Raw genomic sequence first — 20492 nt, forward strand, 5'->3', positions numbered from 1 at the left:
AAGCATTAGTATTTAAACTACTTAAAATTAAAATAATAATTATATTTAATTTAATAATATAAAAAATATATATATACATTCACTGTTTAGAAATAAAAATATACTTCAAATTCAAAATATAATCAAATATATATATATATATATATATATATAAAATAATATACATTATTTAAATAACAAAACTATAAAGTACTGAATATATGTATTATACATATCCACTTTAAATAAAAAATTAGATATTATATATAATATTATATATAATATTATATATATGTCATATATATGAACTTTAATTTTTCTACTAATCACTATTAATATGTATAATAATAAGTGTATACAACTTTTGCAGCATACTGATTTTATAGTTTATTGTTACCATGTTATTATCAATTTTATGAATTAAGGTATAACTTTTTTAATATATATATATATATATTTATTTTATATAATTTTTATTTTACAAACAATATTTTGGTAAGAGAAAAATTATAAAAATGTCTATTCTCTCCGCTTTAAATTAAATGTCATTATAGAGTAAACTTTTCATTACATAATAACCACAATTTTATTTTAGTTGTTGTTATAGAGTAAAAATTTTCTTTTAAAATAAGTGTTGTTTTAAATTTCAGTGCAAAATTTCTTAACTTTATATGATATTCTATTTTTCTATTGGTCAAAATATGGTTAATTGTATAGGTAGTGATGTTTTTATTTACAAATATACAAAATTAAATTGTTTCTTAATATGTATACAAATCTAAAATAAAAACTAAAATAAAATGGAGAGAGTATTAGAGAGAGAGTCAAAAGTCAAACCGAATGCCTTTTCTATAGAGATTAGTCTAATCCGAGATACCCCATATTCGAAAGAAGAAAAAAATAATACTTCTATACATTAATACAATTGAATTGATTATCTTTGAGAGAATACATATATTCACGTCCAAATATATCTCAAAATTGTATGCTTGCTATTTGCTATATATATATATACCATTTTTAACACACAAACTGACACACATATTATATAGATATATGCTTTTGTTTTTTTTTGAAGTTTTGTGGGATATAAATAAATGTCATATCAAAAGAATTATAAAAATAATAAAAATGAATGTGAAATTGTATGTTTATTTCAAATGGTGAATTGTAAATTCCGTTTTCATTTAATTAAGTGTTCAAGCATTTGCATCCAAATCATTAGGTTATGTAACCATTTTTCTAAGGTATATATAACTTGAAAATAATACATTTCTCAATTAAGAGTTTGTCATTAACCTTCATTTGACCTTCAAATAGCAGTATATAACTTAAAATTAATGATTATTAAAGTCAATCTACCAATTTGAAACTTCTATAAATTAATAATGTTGGGACTACACTAAAACTATAATTTTTATTAATTTATAGATATATTAATTTATCGATATACTAATTGAACCAACAACTCAATTTAAAACTATAAAATTATATTATTTTATAGAGATTTTTAGTGTATATTAATATATAGAGTATTAATTTAAAGAGGTTATACTTGAAGTATTTTTTTTTTTTTTTTGAGAAAAGGCTTATATACTTGAAGTATTGGCATGAGAAAATTAAGGAAGCTTCCGGGTCCAATGGTCCCAACGAAGTTGAGGGTGTGCATGCCACTAACTTCGGACCACTCAGGGGAATCTTTCTTACCAAACTAGATTAACTACCGACCAGACCACGAGCATATTCCCTCTGCCCATTTCTTCCTATTATATATTAATAAATCTCTTTTATTCACTTTTATAATCTACTTTTTTTCCCGAGTTGGGAAACGGCGATATTTCTATTGAAAATTGAAAAAAAGATTACAATAAATGATTGTGAAAAACAGAGCAAAACAAAGGAGTATCTTATTTTTGGGAAGTAGCAATGCTGAAGGATTCCCAATTTAGCAATCTCCTGTTTTCCCGATCGCCTTCAATACATCTTCTTGATATTTGAACATTCTCCTTGTACATCATCACTTCATTGTCTTCTTCGTCCTCATCCTGGTGTTCTTCGTTTTCTTCCGTCTCAATCTTAACTTCTTCGTTTTCTACATTCTCATCTGAGTCTTTCAAGATAGAGAGTCGGAGACGACCATTGCTTCGGTCAGCTTGGAAGCACCTGTTAAGAGGCGGTGCCTTTGTGGCAGTCATGACCAATCTTCCATCTTCACGGTGTGGTCTCATTTGAATGCATTGAGACCCTCTCATACTGGTCAACGGAGGTGGGAGATCACTAGGGCAACCTTTCTTAATTTTCAACGTTCTTGTCTCCGTTGTTGTTACCTCGAGTTTCTTGGTCTGCATATCAGATAAAGAAAGCAAGAACAGATCTTCGACGTCAGTAACATCAGAGCCAGTTTCGCTTCCAAGATTTTCAGTACACAATGCTAAGCTCTCGTCGCTTAGAGTTCTAGAAGAAGAAGGACGTTGAACATAAGTCTTCTCTTTCTCAGAGCTAGTCGTCTTCGAGAGAGAGGAGGAGGAGCCAGAGGATAGAGACTGGATAAAGCTCCAGCTACTCGAATCAGGACCCGAGGAAGCAGCTGGTTTGTCATCGTTGCTGTTTTGGGTGTCTTTTGCATTAGAGGAGTCAAGCAAATGAGACTTGAGGGCTAAGGGTTGAGAGAAGTGAGGGGTTGGTGAAGATAGCCTAAGCCTTAAAGCCCAAGGCTCATTAAGCTGAGATGACTGAAACCCTTGTTGATACACAACAGTTCCCATTTTCTTATTAGGAGTAGATGAAATCTGTTGAGAGATAGAGATAGAAAAGGAGAGGTTATTTGTGAGATGCGAAACAAAGAAGTAGAGAGGTGTTTGGAAATGAGAATGAAGGATAATGAGAGGGAGAGGATGCCAATTTGTAGTGTCCCAAAATTGAATAAATAAAGAAAAGAAAGAGAAAATGCGACTATGCAATGTGCAGGGACTAGAGAGGTTGGTAAGGAGCTTTTCCACACTACCACTTGTATAACGCAAAACTTTTAAAAAATAATTATGCCACACAATGCAGATAAGAATCTTGTGTGTGTGTGTGTGTGTGTGTTAAAAGGTGAAAGGAGAAAATAAGTCATTGTATAGTGCACATGGTTAAATTTGAAAAACTTTGAATGTTATCCTTTCTTTTGTACTGTTATGAAGGGAGACTTTAATTGATTGCAAAAGGAGCAATTTGGAAAGCATAGTCCCATGAAACTGATTTAATCATCGTTTTTGACTAATTCAGGCAATGGGAAAACCGAATTATTCTGACCTTCATGTGATCTGTGACAGAAAGAGACTACTAACCAGGAAAATGAAAAACAAACAAACAAAAATAGTGAGAATAAGGAAAGTTCCGAGTGAAAAATAAAATATTTGCGTTAACATTTGGGTTCTTAATGTTTACATTTTTTTTCTTCCTAATGTTTACATTTTGAAAGACAGTATTTCTATCAAACGTTTTAGTATAACTGAATCTCCTCTTCTGATAAGTTTGAAATATTATAAAATAACATAGAATCTAAATGAAAAAAAGAAACAGAAAAGCAAACAAAACGCATACGAAAAACCAGTCGGCCATTTAGAGATAGACATAATGGAAGTAACATGTCAAAAAGTTACCGACACAGGTTGCTCTATCTATATATACACAAATATTTACCTTCCAAGAAATAAAACAATAGAACAAAAAGCTATGAAAGTTCCCAAATTTGGTTTCCCCAATAGTGCTATAAATTATGAAAATGAGTGTTTGTTTGTTATCTCTAACGGTCTCCATATGTTAAAAGCAAAGAGTCGTGTGGCACACATAGAGAGGGAGAGTCAAAACCTATGTCGGGTAACTCTTACACCCAGTTTCAACAACATGATAACAACAGCCCACTAAATTTGAAATCTAAATCCCATTTACTCAAGAAATAATGATTACTGACACTAATCAAGGAATAAATATGAAAATGTGTCTCCACACAAAGTTTTAGAAAGGCATGGTCATGTAGATCAAGAAACCACGACGGGAAGCAGAATACATAAAAAGAAAACTAAAGTGTGCCAGAAAAATACAATCACATCGCTTACAGTGTATTTGAATATAAAGGAGAAAAAAACACTAAATTTCCGCCCACTTATTATGACCAAAACATGAAACCCTAAACACTGTATTTGAATGCAAATGTGTTATTGTGCTACCAGAAATAATGAAAGAATCACATCAAATGTAAAGCGACCAAGGTTTAGTTAAATCAAATTATAATAAGATTGAAAGACAAATAAGAAGAAGGCACCTAGGTTTAAGTTAGCTTCTAAGTCAATGTTAACTCATGTTAACATCAAACGTTGCCCTTTGAATATTTGGCTAGCCAACAGTAAGCGGCTTTTTTCTCAAGAAAATAAATGTTGAGATTAAATTTCAAGATTCTCCCTCTTAAGCCATGTTACCTTGTACGGAACAGCTTATGAAGACAGTTTAAGATTCATTTTAAGTCGTCAGCAACAACAAGTGATTCCCCACTAAACACTTTTCTTTCTTCTGTCTCTCTGTTAAATCAGATGCTTACGTATTTAACCCCATTTCTAAACAACAAAAGACACTTTTTCATAGTAAACAAAAGCCCTAGGGTCACTGACTCTTCTGTAACTCCAAGGCATGTGGGTTTATTATTATATAAACAAATGTAACCTAGTCCTCTCTACCACATAGCTTACACAAAGAAAAGCTAGAACGCGTGAGCTGTTCCTATTCCAAAGAGGGTGGGGAGAGAGATTTTGTGAGATCTTCCTGGGCTTCCTGTAATAGGAAAAGCCATCTCAGTTTTGTACTTGTGTAATAAATAATGTGTAGCTACGACCATTGATGAACTGTGAGCATAATGCTAGCTTATGTGCTGTATAATACTATGATCAACTTTAATCACACATTAGTCTTTTCGAGGTCTATTGCAGGCATGAACAGCGCAAGTGGATCTTAGCTTATGTGTTTAAAGAGATTATATTACTAAAAATATTTGGTACGATTATACCTTCGATTATATATTATAGAACAAACAAAAGAAAAAACATCTCTTCTCTTGTACTGAACAAACAAGGAACATCTTATTAAATATTCTCAGTGGTTTGGTTATCAGTATTACTACTAATTCCTCTAACAGATGCAAATGAATATATGTTTCATATTCATTGCCAAGAAAATGCACAAAAATAATATAGAACATGTGCTTCAAGAAAGTTTTCAGTTTTAGCAATATAACTCAGAAATAAGTAATCACAAACTATGTTTTGCTATTAGTTATAGTGTTATCCATAAGTATGTCATTTTTACTAGTGCCTCTCCCTCTGCTAAAGGAATCAAAAATGATATAATTAAGCAACTAGTTTGACATGCTTAGAATGAATAAATAATGAAATAATAATTAGGATTCTCTAACGTAAGCAAGGTTATGAAAGTTATGACATAGTTTAGTAATAAAATTGGAAAAAGGAGCTGACCTGCAGACGTAATCTCCAGACAAAATATCCACAAATTGAATCTTGAACAGCATAGGTGGTCCTAAAATACGAACCACCCTCATATAAGAGAAGAAAGTAATACAGCAACCTTTGGCCTCTCGAAGGGAGAATGCTTTTGAGAGTAGTGTCCTTATGCAAAAGCTGCTTTACTATATGTAATTAAGATTACAATAATTCAGTGACTAATGACAGAAGCAAAAGCATCAAATTAAAAACAGAATATATTTTGACTTCGTATCACTCAACAGTGTGAAACTTCGAATCATATAATATACATCAGTGTTCGCTATTGGTTTCAAGTATTCAACTATTGGAAGATCTAAAAGCATAGAGATAAACGTCATACCACTTAAGCTCAAGTGGAGACATAAACTTAAGCCTTACGTCTCCAAGTATGCTATATGATTATCGAGTAAAACAAGAGTATTGCATCTCGTGGCTCAATAGAAATTGCATAACAAAGAAAAGCCATGCATCCACCAATATCTTTTTGACCATATTATTAGTGGAACCTTTATGTGCAAATTCTCCAACTTTTGAATTATCATTAGAATGAGATGGGGAGCTTATCTTTTTTTTTTTGGGAAAAAAATATATAGCTCACAACTTTAGCTAGGGCCGGGAAAGAATATAAAAGCTTATATGTATAGAACTTTCTCATTTGCTTTTATACGGAAGCATGAGATCCACACGAAAATATCAATCTCATCCATATAACTAATGTCTTACTCACATATCATCTAAAACAAGCTGAATTTTCTACAGCTTAGATGTCAACATTGTAAAAAAGGTGGTGGTCTAGTGGTATATTGGTATAGGTGGATACTGGTAAACTACATACACATATATAACATATATATATATATATATATTAAGAATTTCAATGGGTAGAACTTCCATTGGAGGTGCTCTAAGCAATCAGGTTCTAAAACATCTCATTACATTTCACTTTGTGGCTATACAGAGAAAAGACTTCACCCCATTTAAAAAACTGAGATAAAGTTTAGCTGTTGGGTTGCACTATTTGTTATTGATTAGTTCGGACTTTGGGCCTAAAATTCAGGATACTTCCAGATTAAATAAAAAAATATATTGTAAAAACGCTTTCGTGTGGTTAGTTATAAACTCTACAGATTAATACGAACAAAATAACACTCGCGGGTAAACTTACATTTAGTTGATGCACTTGGTCTTATTCGTCAAAAAGCATACATGTGGTTGATTCATCAAAGATTTGATGAATCCATATCTTACACGAGAAAGCTCGTGATTGTTAGGTTAGGCCATACCAGGAGCAACCGATGAGTTTACGCCTAGTCCCAAACTCTCCTTTCACCACCAAGTTACCTCCGACTTGGTTTATATATGCATAACATTGTTACGTCAATAGAGTAAATCAATGCAGCTCTCAACAAATCTCTAACAATTCTAACTATTGGGACCTTGAAATGATTTGGTTTGGGGACAAACTAACCATCTAATAGCCTTAGACGTATCTTATGAATCTAGCTATAACCAGTGAGAGCAATACAATATCCTTGATGACTTGTTCAAGTTTCATCGAACATATAAGCAGGAAAGTTCCATACTAGAGGCACAAAATAATCAACCGTACAAATAAAACAGATGCAACATCATGAAACAAACATAAAACAATTAATGTATAAAGATGCAACATCATGCGTGTTCTCTTCTAGGAATCGCACCGTGTGACGTGACCTTCTTCCCTTCCTGGAACCGCCATGGAAACAAACATAAAACGCCAAAGGAGCTTTCTTGTGACGAACTTGCAGGTGTCAACAATTGGCTCCTTTGAAAATACATCTACATTTCACTAAAAAAGATTACCACAGCAAAAATTAAAGAATAAACTAGCCAAGAAATAATTAACGTTAAAATGGGACTGAAGAAAGCGTTCTCCTGACGAACTTGCACGTGTCACTATTGGCTCCTTTGAAAATACATCTACATTTCACAAAGAGATTACCCCATAGCAAAAAAAACTATAACTAGTCAAGAAATAATTAACGTTAAAATGGGACTGAACAAAGCTTTCTTGTGACGAACTTGCACGTGTCACATCACAATTGGCTCCTTTGAAAATACAGATTACAATAGCAAATTTATAACTAGGAAAGAAATAACGTTAAAATGGGAATGAAGAAAATTTATAAAAATGGTATCATTCATAGTCAAAGCCACATATAAACTTTACCAAATCTATAATATGTGGAAGTAAAAATATTAATTGTCTAAATTTCGTGGTATAGTATAAATTCATACGGGGACTGTAATCATGTGGTAGTTAATCCAAACTTGTTGATAAAACAAAAAGCTATGGAAGATCTCTCTGATGTAAGAAATAAGGTATAATCTGAATAACATTTTTACTTACATGCACAAACATGATCGGATGTTCTATATGTTTTATAAAACTGTAGGAAAATGATTTGTTTTCTGTGTGTGCTTGTTGCATAAAAGAACCGATGAATCACATGACTAAGATCTACGATCACCATCTATTACAATCTAATATACACTAATCTTTGAATTCTATTGTTTTAGTCTTATGTCAACAACTTTTATCATCAGAATCTGAATAATTAGCACAATTTATTCAACGAACCTGCTTCATAATACTTTATTGATTTTTTTTTTTGATATTTGTGATATTCTGATTTATATTTAATAGGATAATTCAATAGATCGATCTCGAGCTTTTATCGATCTCGAGTATAACATGTAAATCGATCTCGAGTTTTAGTCATATGTTACCACCATGTATTTTAACCATTGTGGTAAATCTTTTGTAACCCACTAATCATTGAAAAGAATATAATTCATAGTCAATAGGAAGGAAAAAATCCAAATAAATGCTATTTTATTTTTTTTACACATTTTTAAATTTCATGTGGTAATAGATATGATTATTGTGGTCAAGAAGGGATATACATACACACACATGGTCTTGTGGAGTATCAAACAAATAAAATATAACCATAATACCGGTCAATAATAAATAATAACTCTCCATAACTGTAAGATAAGATTAAGAATGGACTCTCTCTACTCTCTCTCTATAGTGTTAAAAAAAAAAGAAAAAAAAAATGAAAGCGAGGTTATCGGGAAGCTAATCAGGAAGGGGGAGGGAAGCGAAGAAGATGGCGATGTTAGAGACGAACGTTATTATTATTGTGATATTATTATTATTGATGGTGCTTATGTTGTTTCTCTTCTCCCTCGTCATCCTCTTCGCCTGCAAGCCATGGCGCTACCTTCCCCTTTTCCGATCCTCTTCCTTCAAGGTGATCAATCGCGAGACGCTTGATCACCAATGGCTTATTGATTGTGTGTTTGATTATTATCTGATTGGGAATGAGAATGTGTTGATTGATAGATTCGTTCATAAGTGTTTGCTTTGAAAGGTAACCCTAAGAGTGATTACTTTCTTTTGCAGTTGGGGGAATTGCAGAGGCCGCTTGTATCTGATGGTGGTGATGAGCATTTGAACCAAGGCCAAACCGGTGAGGAGGGGTCAAGGGAATATGATTTAGAGGGAGCTTGTTACCAGAATGAAGGGCTTTTGCAGGGACGGGCTTACAAACAAAGGCTTCCTCCTTCTTCGTCTCCCCATCTCAACCAAGGTAAACTCTTCTGCTTTGGTGAGTCTCTACATCATTAGGTTCATGGAAATTAGTCATTGTGTCTATGCATTGGTCGTTAATTTATGTGGGTGAATAGCTTTGTTTTACAAATAATTTCTGAACGTTTTGACAATGCTTTGGTAGGTCGAACGATTAAACATCCAGCTGACAAGGTTGGCTTGGAAGATGTGGAAACGGATGACTTGCAGGACAACACAAGTCAGAACCTACAACATGATCTGGAGAAGGAGAGACTTTCCGAGATTTCTCCAGTAATTGTTAATGATCAAAGTAATTATCTTTTCTTTTGCTTTGCTAGGGTGTGTAATATAACTTCAATCTCAATTAGTCGTGCAAGACATGTATCATAGTTTGTGTTGTAAGTGCAGTAAGTTGGCTGTGCTTGGAGGTCATTTCGGGTCCTTCCATTGGGCTTCATTTTGCTGTTCACTCCGTGAGTACTTCCAAGCTGCCATTGGGCCTTGGAAGGGTTTCTCCTTCTGGTATGATATTGAAGGACCCTGAGGTTTCAGGGAAGCATGCACAAATCACATGGAACTCTACTGTGAGGAGCTACTTAGTTTTATTTATCCAACTTCTGCATTTCTCATCTTATTACTCTCTGTGTGATGCCTGTCTGGCTTTGATTTCAGAAATTTAAATGGGAGCTGGTAGACATGGGTAGTTTAAATGGAACTCTCTTGAACTCTCGGTCAGTAAGCCATCCTGATTTAGGCAGCCGAAAGTGGGGTCAGCCCGTTGGGCTTGCAAGTGAAGATGTAATAACTTTGGGAACAACGACAAAGGTCTATGTAAGTCTATCTGAGTGGTTGATGGTGTTCTATTTATTTGTTTTTGCTTTTCTTAATTCATTTTTCATGCAATTTCTTTTCATTTTTGGAAGGTCCTTATCTCATCTCAGAATGAGTTTAAGACACCGTTCAGAGTTGGTGTGGCCTCAGATCCCATGGCCAAGCGTCGCGGAGGCAGGAAACTTCCAATGGAAGATTTTTGTTATTACAAGTGGCCGCTTCCTGGGGTTAATAAGGTTACCTTGATTTGGAATCTTCAGTTGTTTATGTGATAATAAACTTCATTGCTTCTGCTAACATAATTCTAAATCCATAATACGGTTTCAGTTTGGGCTGTTTTGTGTTTGTGATGGACATGGGGGAGCTGGGGCTGCTCAATCCGCTGTAAAGTGAGTCATTGTTTATGGTTCAGACTACCTCTGTTCACAATATGTTAGGAGGCTTCACTGACTAACAACTGTGGTTTAAAGTTTTGTCTCAAACAACGATAATATTATACTGAATATATAACCCCATGTAACTTATTCTCCAGAATTATTCCTGAGGTTCTGGCGAATATTTTATCAGACTCTCTGGAGAAGGAGAAGGTGCTATCACAGCGGGATGCTTCGGATGTTCTCAAGGACGTGCTTGCGAAAACAGAAGCACGCTTGGAAGATCACCTATATGAGGTTCTGAAGCTTGTCATTTTCTTTCCTTTTCATTTGATTGCATGTTTTCTTCTTCACGACTTGGCTGCAGTTTTTCCATTGCTTCGTACTGAATGAACTAGTCGGTCCATGCAGGGTTGTACAGCTACTGTCCTCTTGGTCTGGAAAGACGGTGAAGAAAATTTATTCGCACAGTGTGCCAATCTTGGTGATTCAGCATGTGTAATCAAGTACGTCAAACATATTATATTGCTATCTTAAGATTCTTAGTTACTGAGCTTGCATTAAAGGTGCATAAACTTGTAGAAGCATTTTGTTAGTTTAGAAAGAGGAAGGGGGTATGATATAACCCAAATTTGAAACAATGATCTTGCGCGTCTTAAGTGTGAGCGAGTGTGGTCTTCTCAATGAAAGCCTCTTGTTTTGGAAACTGTAGATTGTTTCTACTCTAGGCTAGGGTTTGTGGGAGAGCAAGTAGACATCAGTAGATGAGAGATCTATGCATCGTAGTAAAATTGTTGTTTTGCAGAAATAGAAAAAGAGTTTATGCCTAGATTTTCGTTGATACCATCTTAATTAATAACCACATCAGATCGTTGTTTTGCTCTCAGGAAATAATGCTCTCGGCATGATAAGTTTGTAGCTTCTCGTTATTTTAACTGATTACGATTTGGTTTCCAATTTGGCAGCCTTGGTGGGAGATATATACAAATGACTGAAGATCATCGAGTGGCTAGCTTAACCGAGAGAAGAAGAATTCAAGAAGCAGGACTATCTTTGAGAGAAAATGAGACTAGGATCTTTGGTATTAGCTCAATGAATCAAACTCTCCTCTGATTCTGATTCTGATTCCTTTGTAACATAGTAACCAAATCTGAGTTGATAATCATCTTCAGGTATAAACCTTGCGCGGATGTTAGGAGACAAATTTCCAAAGCAACAAGACGGCCGTTTCAGCGCAGAGCCATATATAAGTGAGCCTTTGCGTATCGATCAATCTAATAAAGACGTGTTTGCTGTATTGGCTAGGTAAGAAACACTAACACCATAACAAGCTTATCTCCATCTTCTCATCCGTTTTTTTTGGTAAATCTAAAAAGCTAAAAACAATTATGCAGTGATGGACTATGGGATGTGGTGAGTCCGAGTAAAGCTGTGCAGCTGGTGCTTCAGGTTAAACTTTTTTTTTTCTATTTTAAAATGAAGCTTCATGGTTATTGCTCTGTCTGAAAATATCAAACTCATGGTTATGTTTTGAATTGAATGTGCCAGATGCGAGAGAAAGAGAGAGGGACAGAAGATAGTGCAGAGAAAATAGCAAAGGGTTTACTTGATCAAGCTAATGTGATGCGTACAAAGGACAACACCTCCATTATTTACTTAGATTTTGATCCTTCTTTGTAATATATTTGGTAAGTTTCTGTGTACAATCTTTTGTTCATTTGTTAGTATCTTAGGGTATATGAGAAAAAACCTCAGATGCAGAACTTATATCTAATTAATAAATAGCAATACCAATTAAGGTTGAAAAATTAATGTTGAAAAATTGTGTTGTTTTATCATAAAAATTGATTTTGTTGAAAAAAAGTTAAATTATAGAGAAATATGTCTCAAAGGTTGTGTTTTTTTTTATCTTAAAAAGTTGCATTGATTGAAAAGAAGTTAAATTATATTTGTGTCTTTTCAACATCATCTCTAAGTCTATTAGTCACAAGAGTTGTGTTTTTAATTAGTTTTTAAAAAATAGTTACCAAAAGTTGCATACTTCTATCTGCACCTATTTGTATCTAACCGCTTAACTTTTTAAAAATTGCACATTTAATTACTCAATATTAATATATTTTTAATTTGATTGGTTGTAAATGTCCTACAATTACAACTTTCTATTAATATATACCTATTCGCTTTTAACTTTTTAAATGTTACATACTTTATCACTCCTACCTTTTCAATACTATTTAAACAATTTTGGATCAAATTTTATATTAAAAAATCAAATGTTCGGTGTATCATACATGATGTGATCAAAGAGTTGTCTCTTCCACTGTTATGAGTATCGGTGGTCATAAAATTAAAGCTAAAACGCTTAACCATATCGTCCCAAAGAAAATGTATCTCCAAACCATTATTTCTTTGCTCTTTAATGTCACTTTCTCTCCACTTTCACTACAAGAAATAGAAGAAATACATGACGGTCATATTTATCATTGGTTTATCGGAAACATATGTTTTTTTAATTATGATCAGAAACGTGTGTTTCCGACTGTTTCCCGACAATCAAAATTTTGACTAGTGGATTTCGCTAATCATCATTTGTCTTGATATTCTAATTTTTAAATCGCAATCTCAAATCTACAATATTTTTTTATAAAATAAAAATTTTCTTGAAATAACAGTTTTAATTTTTTTTTTTAAAATACATATTGATCAAAATATATTTTTAAAAATACTCATCTATCAACAAATTTTTTTTGTTTTCATAATTTTAAAACCACAATCTCAAATCTTCAATATTTCTCAATAAAAATGAAAACTTTCCTAACATAGCATTTTTAAGAATATATATATTTTAAAAATACCACACATTCATCTATAAACAAAAATTCTTGTTATCATAATTTCTAAATCACAATCACATCTACAATATTTCTCTATAAAAGTGAAAACTTTTCTTAAATAGAAACTTTTAGAAAATTATTTATCAAATACATCCTATTGATCACAAATTCTAAAAGAATACACTTCTAACAATAAAAACTCTATTTATCCCAATTTCCAAGTCAAAATCCCAAATCTATAATATTTCTCTATAAAAATGAAAACTTTCCTTAAATAGAAACTTTTAGAAAATTATTTATAAAATATATCCTATTGATCAAAAATTCTAAAAGAATACACATCTAACAAAAAAAACTCTATTTATCCTAATTTCCAAATCGAAATCCCAAATCTACAATATTTCTCTATAAAAATGAAAACTTTCCTTAAATAGAAACTTTTAGAAAATAATTTTAAAAATACATCCTATTGATCAAAAATTCTAAAAGAATACACATCTAACAACAAAAACTCTATTTATCCCAATTTCCTAATCAAATTCCCAAATCTCTAATATTTCCCTATAAAAATGAAAGCTTTCCTTAAATAGAAATTTTTAGAATTTTTTTTTAAAAATACGTCCTATTGATCAAAAATTCTAAAAGAATACACATCTACAAACAAAAACTCTATTTATCCCAATTTCCTAATCAAAATCCCAAATCTCCAATATTTCTCTATAAAAATGAAAACTTTCCTTAAATAGAAATTTTTAGAAAATAATTTTAAAAATACATCCTATTGATCAAAAATTCTAAAAGAATACACATCTAACAACAAAAACTCTATTTATCCCAATTTCCAAATAAAAATCCCAAATCTACAATATTTCTCTTTAAAAATGAAAACTTTCCTTAAATAGAAACTTTTAGAAAATAATTTATAAAATACATCTTATTGATCAAAAATTCTAAAAGAATACACCTCTAACAAAAAAAACTCTATTTATTCCAATTTCCAAATCAAAATCCTAAATCTCCAATATTTCTCTATAAAAATGAAAATTTTCCTTAAATAGAAACTTTTAGAAAATTATTTAAAAAATACATCCTATTGATCAAAAATTGTAAAAGAATACACATCTAACAACAAAAACTTTATTTATCTCAATTTCCAAATCAAAATTCCAAATCTACAATATTTCTTTATAAAAATGAAAACTTTCCTTAAATAGAAACTTTTAGAAAATTATTTATAAAATACATCCTATTGATCAAAAATTCTAAAAGAATACACATCTAACAACAAAAACTCTATTTATCCCAATTTCCAAATCAAAATCCCAAATCTATAATATTTCTCTATAAAAATAAAAACTTTCCTTAAATAGAAACTTTTAGAAAATTATTTATAAAATACATCCTATTGATCAAAAATTCTAAAAGAATACATATCTAACAACAAAAACTCTATTTATCCCAATTTCCAAATCAAAATCCCAAATCTATAATATTTCTCTATAAAAATGAAAACTTTCCTTAAATAGAAACTTTTAGAAAATTATTTATAAAATACATCCTATTGATCAAAAATTCTAAAAGAATACACATCTAACAACAAAAACTCTATTTATCCCAATTTCCAAATCAAAATCCCAAATCTACAATATTTCTCTATAAAAATGAAAACTTTCCTTAAATAGAAACTTTTAGAAAATTATTTATAAAATACATCCTATTGATAAAAAATTCTAAAAGAATACACATCTAACAACAAAAACTCTATTTATCCTAATTTCCAAATCAAAATCCCAAATCTATAATATTTCTCTATAAAAATGAAAACTTTCCTTAAATAGAAACTTTTAGAAAATTATTTATAAAATACATCCTATTGATCAAAAATTCTAAAAGAATACACATCTAACAACAAAAACTCTATTTATCACAATTTCCTAATAAAAATCCCAAATCTCCAAAATTTTTCTAAAAAAATGAAAACTTTCCTTAAATAGAAACTTTTAGAAAATTATTTATAAAATACATCCTATTGATCAAAAATTCTAAAAGAATACACTTCTAACAACAAAAACTCTATTTATCCCAATTTCCTAATCAAAATCCCAAATCTACAATATTTCTCTATAAAAATGAAAACTTTCCTTAAATAGAAAGTTTTAGAAAATAATTTATAAAATACATCCTATTGATCAAAAATTCTAAAAGAATACACTTCTAACAACAAAAACTCTATTTATCCCAATTTCCAAGTCAAAATCCCAAATCTACAATATTTATTTAAAAATGAAAACTTTCCTTAAATAGAAACTTTTAGAAAATAATTTATTAAATACATCCTATTGATCAAAAATTCTAAAAGAATACACTTCTAACAACAAAAACTCTATTTATCCCAATTTCCAAGTCAAAATCCCAAATCTACAATATTTCTCTATAAAAATGAAAACTTTCCTTAAATAGAAAGTTTTAGAAAATTATTTTAAAAATACATCCTATTGATCAAAAATTCTAAAAGAATACACATCTAACAACAAAAACTCTATTTATCCCAATTCCCAAATCAAAATCCCAAATCTACAATATTTCTCTATAAAAATGAAAACTTTCCTTAAATAGAAACTTTTAGAAAATAATTTTAAAAATACATCCTATTGATCAAAAATTCTAAAAGAATACACATCTAACAACAAAAACTCTATTTATCCCAATTTCCTAATCAAAATCCCAAATCTCTAATATTTCTCTATAAAAATGAAAACTTTCCTTAAATAGAAATTTTTAGAAAATAATTTTAAAAATACATCCTATTGATCAAAAATTCTAAAAGAATACACTTCTAACAACAAAAACTCTATTTATCCCAATTTCCAAGTCAAAATCTCAAATCTACAATATTTCTCTTTAAAAATGAAAACTTTCCTTAAATAGAAACTTTTAGAAAATAATTTTAAAAATACATCCTATTGATCAAAAATTCTAAAAGAATACACTTCTAACAACAAAAACTCTATTTATCCCAATTTCCTAATCAAAATCCCAAATCTCTAATATTTCTCTAAAAAAATGAAAACTTTCCTTAAATAGAAACTTTTAGAAAATTATTTATAAAATACATCCTATTGATCAAAAATTCTAAAAGAATACACATCTAACAACAAAAACTCTATTTATCCCAATTTCCAAATCAAAATCCCAAATCTACAATATTTCTCTTTAAAAATGAAAACTTTCCTTAAATAGAAACTTTTAGAAAATTTTTATAAAATACATCCTATTGATCAAAAATTCTAAAAGAATACACTTCTAACAACAAAAACTCTATTTATCCCAATTTCCTAATCAAAATCCCAAATCTCTAATATTTCTCTAAAAAATGAAAACTTTCCTTAAATAGAAACTTTTAGAAAATTATTTATAAAATACATCCTATTGATCAAAAATTCTAAAAGAATACACATCTAACAACAAAAACTCTATTTATCCCAATTTCCAAATAAAATCCCAAATCTACAATATTTCTCTTAAAAATGAAAACTTTCCTTAAATAGAAACTTTTAGAAAATTATTTATAAAATACATCCTATTGATCAAAAATTCTAAAAGAATACACATCTAACAACAAAAACTCTATTTATCCCAATTTCCTAATCAAAATCCCAAATCTACAATATTTCTCTATAAAAATGAAAACTTTCCTTAAATAGAAAGTTTTAGAAAATAATTTATAAAATACATCCTATTGATCAAAAATTCTAAAAGAATACACTTCTAACAACAAAAACTCTATTTATCCCAATTTCCAATCAAAATCCCAAATCTACAATATTTCTCTTTAAAAATGAAAACTTTCCTTAAATAGAAACTTTTAGAAAATTATTTATAAAATACATCCTATTGATCAAAAATTCTAAAAGAATACACATCTAACAACAAAAACTCTATTTATCCCAATTTCCTAATCAAAATCCCAAATCTACAATATTTCTCTATAAAAATGAAAACTTTCCTTAAATAGAAAGTTTTAGAAAATAATTTATAAAATACATCCTATTGATAAAAATTCTAAAAGAATACACTTCTAACAACAAAAACTCTATTTATCCCAATTTCCAAGTCAAAATCCCAAATCTACAATATTTATTTTTTAAAATGAAAACTTTCCTTAAATAGAAACTTTTAGAAAATTATTTATAAAATACATCCTATTGATCAAAAATTCTAAAAGAATACACTTCTAACAACAAAAACTCTATTTATCCCAATTTCCAAGTCAAAATCCCAAATCTACAATATTTATTTTTTTAAAATGAAAACTTTCCTTAAATAGAAACTTTTAGAAAATTATTTATAAAATACATCCTATTGATCAAAAATTCTAAAAGAATACACATCTAACAACAAAAACTCTATTTATCCCAATTTCCTAATCAAAATCCCAAATCTACAATATTTCTCTTTAAAAATGAAAACTTTCCTTAAATAGAAACTTTTAGAAAATTATTTTAAAAATACATCCTATTGATCAAAAATTCTAAAAGAATACACATCTAACAACAAAAACTCTATTTATCCCAATTTCCTAATCAAAATCCCAAATCTCTAATATTTCTCTATAAAAATGAAAACTTTCCTTAAATAGAAAGTTTTAGAAAATAATTTATAAAATACATCCTATTGATAAAAATTCTAAAAGAATACACATCTAACAACAAAAACTCTATTTATCCCAATTTCCAAGTCAAAATCCCAAATCTACAATATTTATTTTTAAAAATGAAAACTTTCCTTAAATAGAAACTTTTAGAAAATTATTTATAAAATACATCCTATTGATCAAAAATTCTAAAAGAATACACATCTAACAACAAAAACTCTATTTATCCCAATTTCCTAATCAAAATCCCAAATCTACAATATTTCTCTTTAAAAATGAAAACTTTCCTTAAATAAAAACTTTTAGAAAATTATTTTAAAAATACATCCTATTAATCAAAAATTTTAAAAGAATACACTTCTAACAACAAAAACTCTATTTATCCCAATTTCCTAATCAAAATGCCAAATCTCTAATATTTCTCTATAAAAATGAAAACTTTCCTTAAATAGAAATTTTTGAAAATAATTTTAAAAATACATCCTATTGATCAAAAATTCTAAAAGAATACACATCTACCAACAAAAACTCTATTTATCCCAATTTCATAATCAAAATCCCAAATCTCCAATATTTCTCTATAAAAATGAAAACTTTCCTTAAATAGAAATTTTTAGAAAATAATTTTTAAAATACATTCTATTGATAAAAAATTCTACAAGAATACACATCTAACAACCAAAACTCTATTTATCCCAATTTCCAAATCAAAATCCCAAATCTACAATATTTCTCTTTAAAAATGAAAAATTTCCTTAAATAGAAACTTTTAGAAAATTATTTATAAAATACATCCTATTGATCAAAAATTCTAAAAGAATACACATCTAACAACAAAAACTCTATTTATTCCAATTTCCTAATCAAAATCCCAAATCTCTAATATTTCTCTATAAAAATGAAAACTTTCCTTAAATAGAAATTTTTAGAAAATAATTTTTAAAAATACATCCTATTGATCAAAAATTCTAAAAGAATACACATCTAACAACAAAAGCTCTATTTATCCCAATTTCCAAGTCAAAATCTCAAATCTACAATATTTCTCTTTAAAAATGAAAACTTCCTTAAATAGAAACTTTTAGAAAATAATTTTAAAAATACATCCTATTGATCAAAAATTCTAAAAGAATACACATCTCACAACAAAAACTCTATTTATCCCAATTCCCAAATAAAAATCCCAAATCTACAATATTTCTCTATAAAAATGAAAACTTTCCTTAAATAGAAACTTTTAGAAAATAATTTTAAAAATACATCCTATTGATCAAAAATTCTAAAAGAATACACATCTAACAACAAAAATTCTATTTATCCCAATTTCCTAATCAAAATCCCAAATCTCAATATTTCTCTATAAAAATGAAAACTTTCCTTAAATAGAAATTTTAGAAAATTATTTAAAAATACATCCTATTGATCAAAAATTCTAAAAGAATACACATCTAACAACAAAAACTCTATTTATCCCAATTTCCAAATCAAAATCCCAAATCTAAAATATTCTCTTTAAAAATGAAAACTTTCCTTAAATAGAAACTTTTAGAAAATAATTTATAAAATACATCCTATTGATCAAAATTCTAAAAGAATACACATCTAACAACAAAAACTCTATTTATCCCAATTCTAATCAAAATCCCAAATCTACAATATTTCTCTATAAAAATGAAAACTTTTCTTAAATAGAAACTTTTAGAAATAATTTTAAAAATACATCCTATTGATCAAAAATTCTAAAAGAATACACATCTAACAACAAAAACTCTATTTATCCCAATTTCCAATCAAAATCCCAAATCTACAATATTTCTCTTTAAAAATGAAAACTTTCCTTAAATAGAAACTTTTAGAAAATTATTTATAAAATACATCCTATTGATCAAAAATTCTAAAAGAATACACATCTAACAACAAAAACTCTATTTATCCCAATTTCCAAATCAAAATCCAAATCTACAATATTTCTCTATAAAAATGAAAACTTTCCTTAAATAGAAACTTTTAGAAAAATTTATAAAATACATCCTATTGATCAAAATTCTAAAAGAATACACATCTAACAACAAAAACTCTATTTATCCAATTTCCTAATCAAAATCCCAAATCTCAATATTTCTCTATAAAAATGAAAACTTTCCTTAAATAGAAACTTTTAGAAAATAATTTTAAAAATACATCCTATTGATCAAAAATTCTAAAAGAATACACATCTAACAACAAAAACTCTATTTATCCCAATTTCCAATTCAAAATCCCAAATCTACAATATTTCTCTATAAAAATGAAAACTTTCCTTAAATAGAAACTTTTAGAAAATAATTTAAAAATACATCCTATTGATCAAAATTCTAAAAGAATACACATCTAACAACAAAAACTCTATTTATCCCAATTTCTAATCAAAATCCAAATCTCAAATTTCTCTTTAAAAATGAAAACTTTCCTTAAATAGAAACTTTTAGAAAATTATTTAAAAATACATCCTATTGATCAAAAATTTTAAAAGAATACACATCTAACAACAAAAACTCTATTTATCCCAATTTCCTAATCAAAATCCCAAATCTACAATATTTCTCTTTAAAAATGAAAACTATCCTTAAATAGAAACTTTTAGAAAATTATTTATAAAAATACATCCTATTGATCAAAAATTTTAAA

The 20492-nt window shown here is 29.0% G+C and overlaps 2 protein-coding genes across 2 annotated transcripts; one reads left to right on the top strand and one right to left on the bottom strand.

Annotated features, from left to right (window-relative positions):
- Positions 1-1803: 1803 nt before the first annotated feature.
- Positions 1804-3570, bottom strand: LOC106431471 (protein FANTASTIC FOUR 3). The gene has a single exon (XM_013872280.3). It carries the CDS (start codon positions 2742-2744, stop codon positions 1887-1889), a length of 858 nt encoding a protein of 285 aa, XP_013727734.2. The 5' UTR covers positions 2745-3570; the 3' UTR covers positions 1804-1886.
- Positions 3571-8536: 4966 nt separating this feature from the next.
- LOC111204612 (protein phosphatase 2C 70) lies at positions 8537-12159 on the top strand. Its single transcript, XM_022699716.2, has 13 exons — positions 8537-8812; positions 8965-9151; positions 9296-9442; positions 9541-9716; positions 9805-9963; positions 10056-10199; positions 10291-10352; positions 10496-10634; positions 10749-10843; positions 11303-11418; positions 11510-11642; positions 11732-11786; positions 11886-12159. The coding sequence occupies exons 1-13, from the start codon at positions 8669-8671 to the stop codon at positions 12015-12017; spliced, it is 1689 nt and encodes a 562-aa protein (XP_022555437.1). The 5' UTR covers positions 8537-8668; the 3' UTR covers positions 12018-12159.
- Positions 12160-20492: the final 8333 nt, after the last annotated feature.

The sequence above is a fragment of the Brassica napus genome, chromosome A2 (assembly GCF_020379485.1).
Source record: "Brassica napus cultivar Da-Ae chromosome A2, Da-Ae, whole genome shotgun sequence".
Lineage (NCBI taxonomy): Eukaryota > Viridiplantae > Streptophyta > Magnoliopsida > Brassicales > Brassicaceae > Brassica > Brassica napus.

Excerpts from the sequence above, each read along its gene's own strand:
- LOC111204612 (XM_022699716.2), top strand. The coding sequence starts at position 8,669 with ATGGCGATGTTAGAGACGAACGTTATTATTATTGTGATATTATTATTA. Across the intron at positions 10,200-10,290 it reads CGCTTCCTGGGGTTAATAAG|TTTGGGCTGTTTTGTGTTTG; the intron begins GTTACCTTGATT and ends ATACGGTTTCAG. Across the intron at positions 10,353-10,495 it reads GCTGCTCAATCCGCTGTAAA|AATTATTCCTGAGGTTCTGG; the intron begins GTGAGTCATTGT and ends CTTATTCTCCAG.
- LOC106431471 (XM_013872280.3), bottom strand. The coding sequence starts at position 2,744 with ATGGGAACTGTTGTGTATCAACAAGGGTTTCAGTCATCTCAGCTTAAT.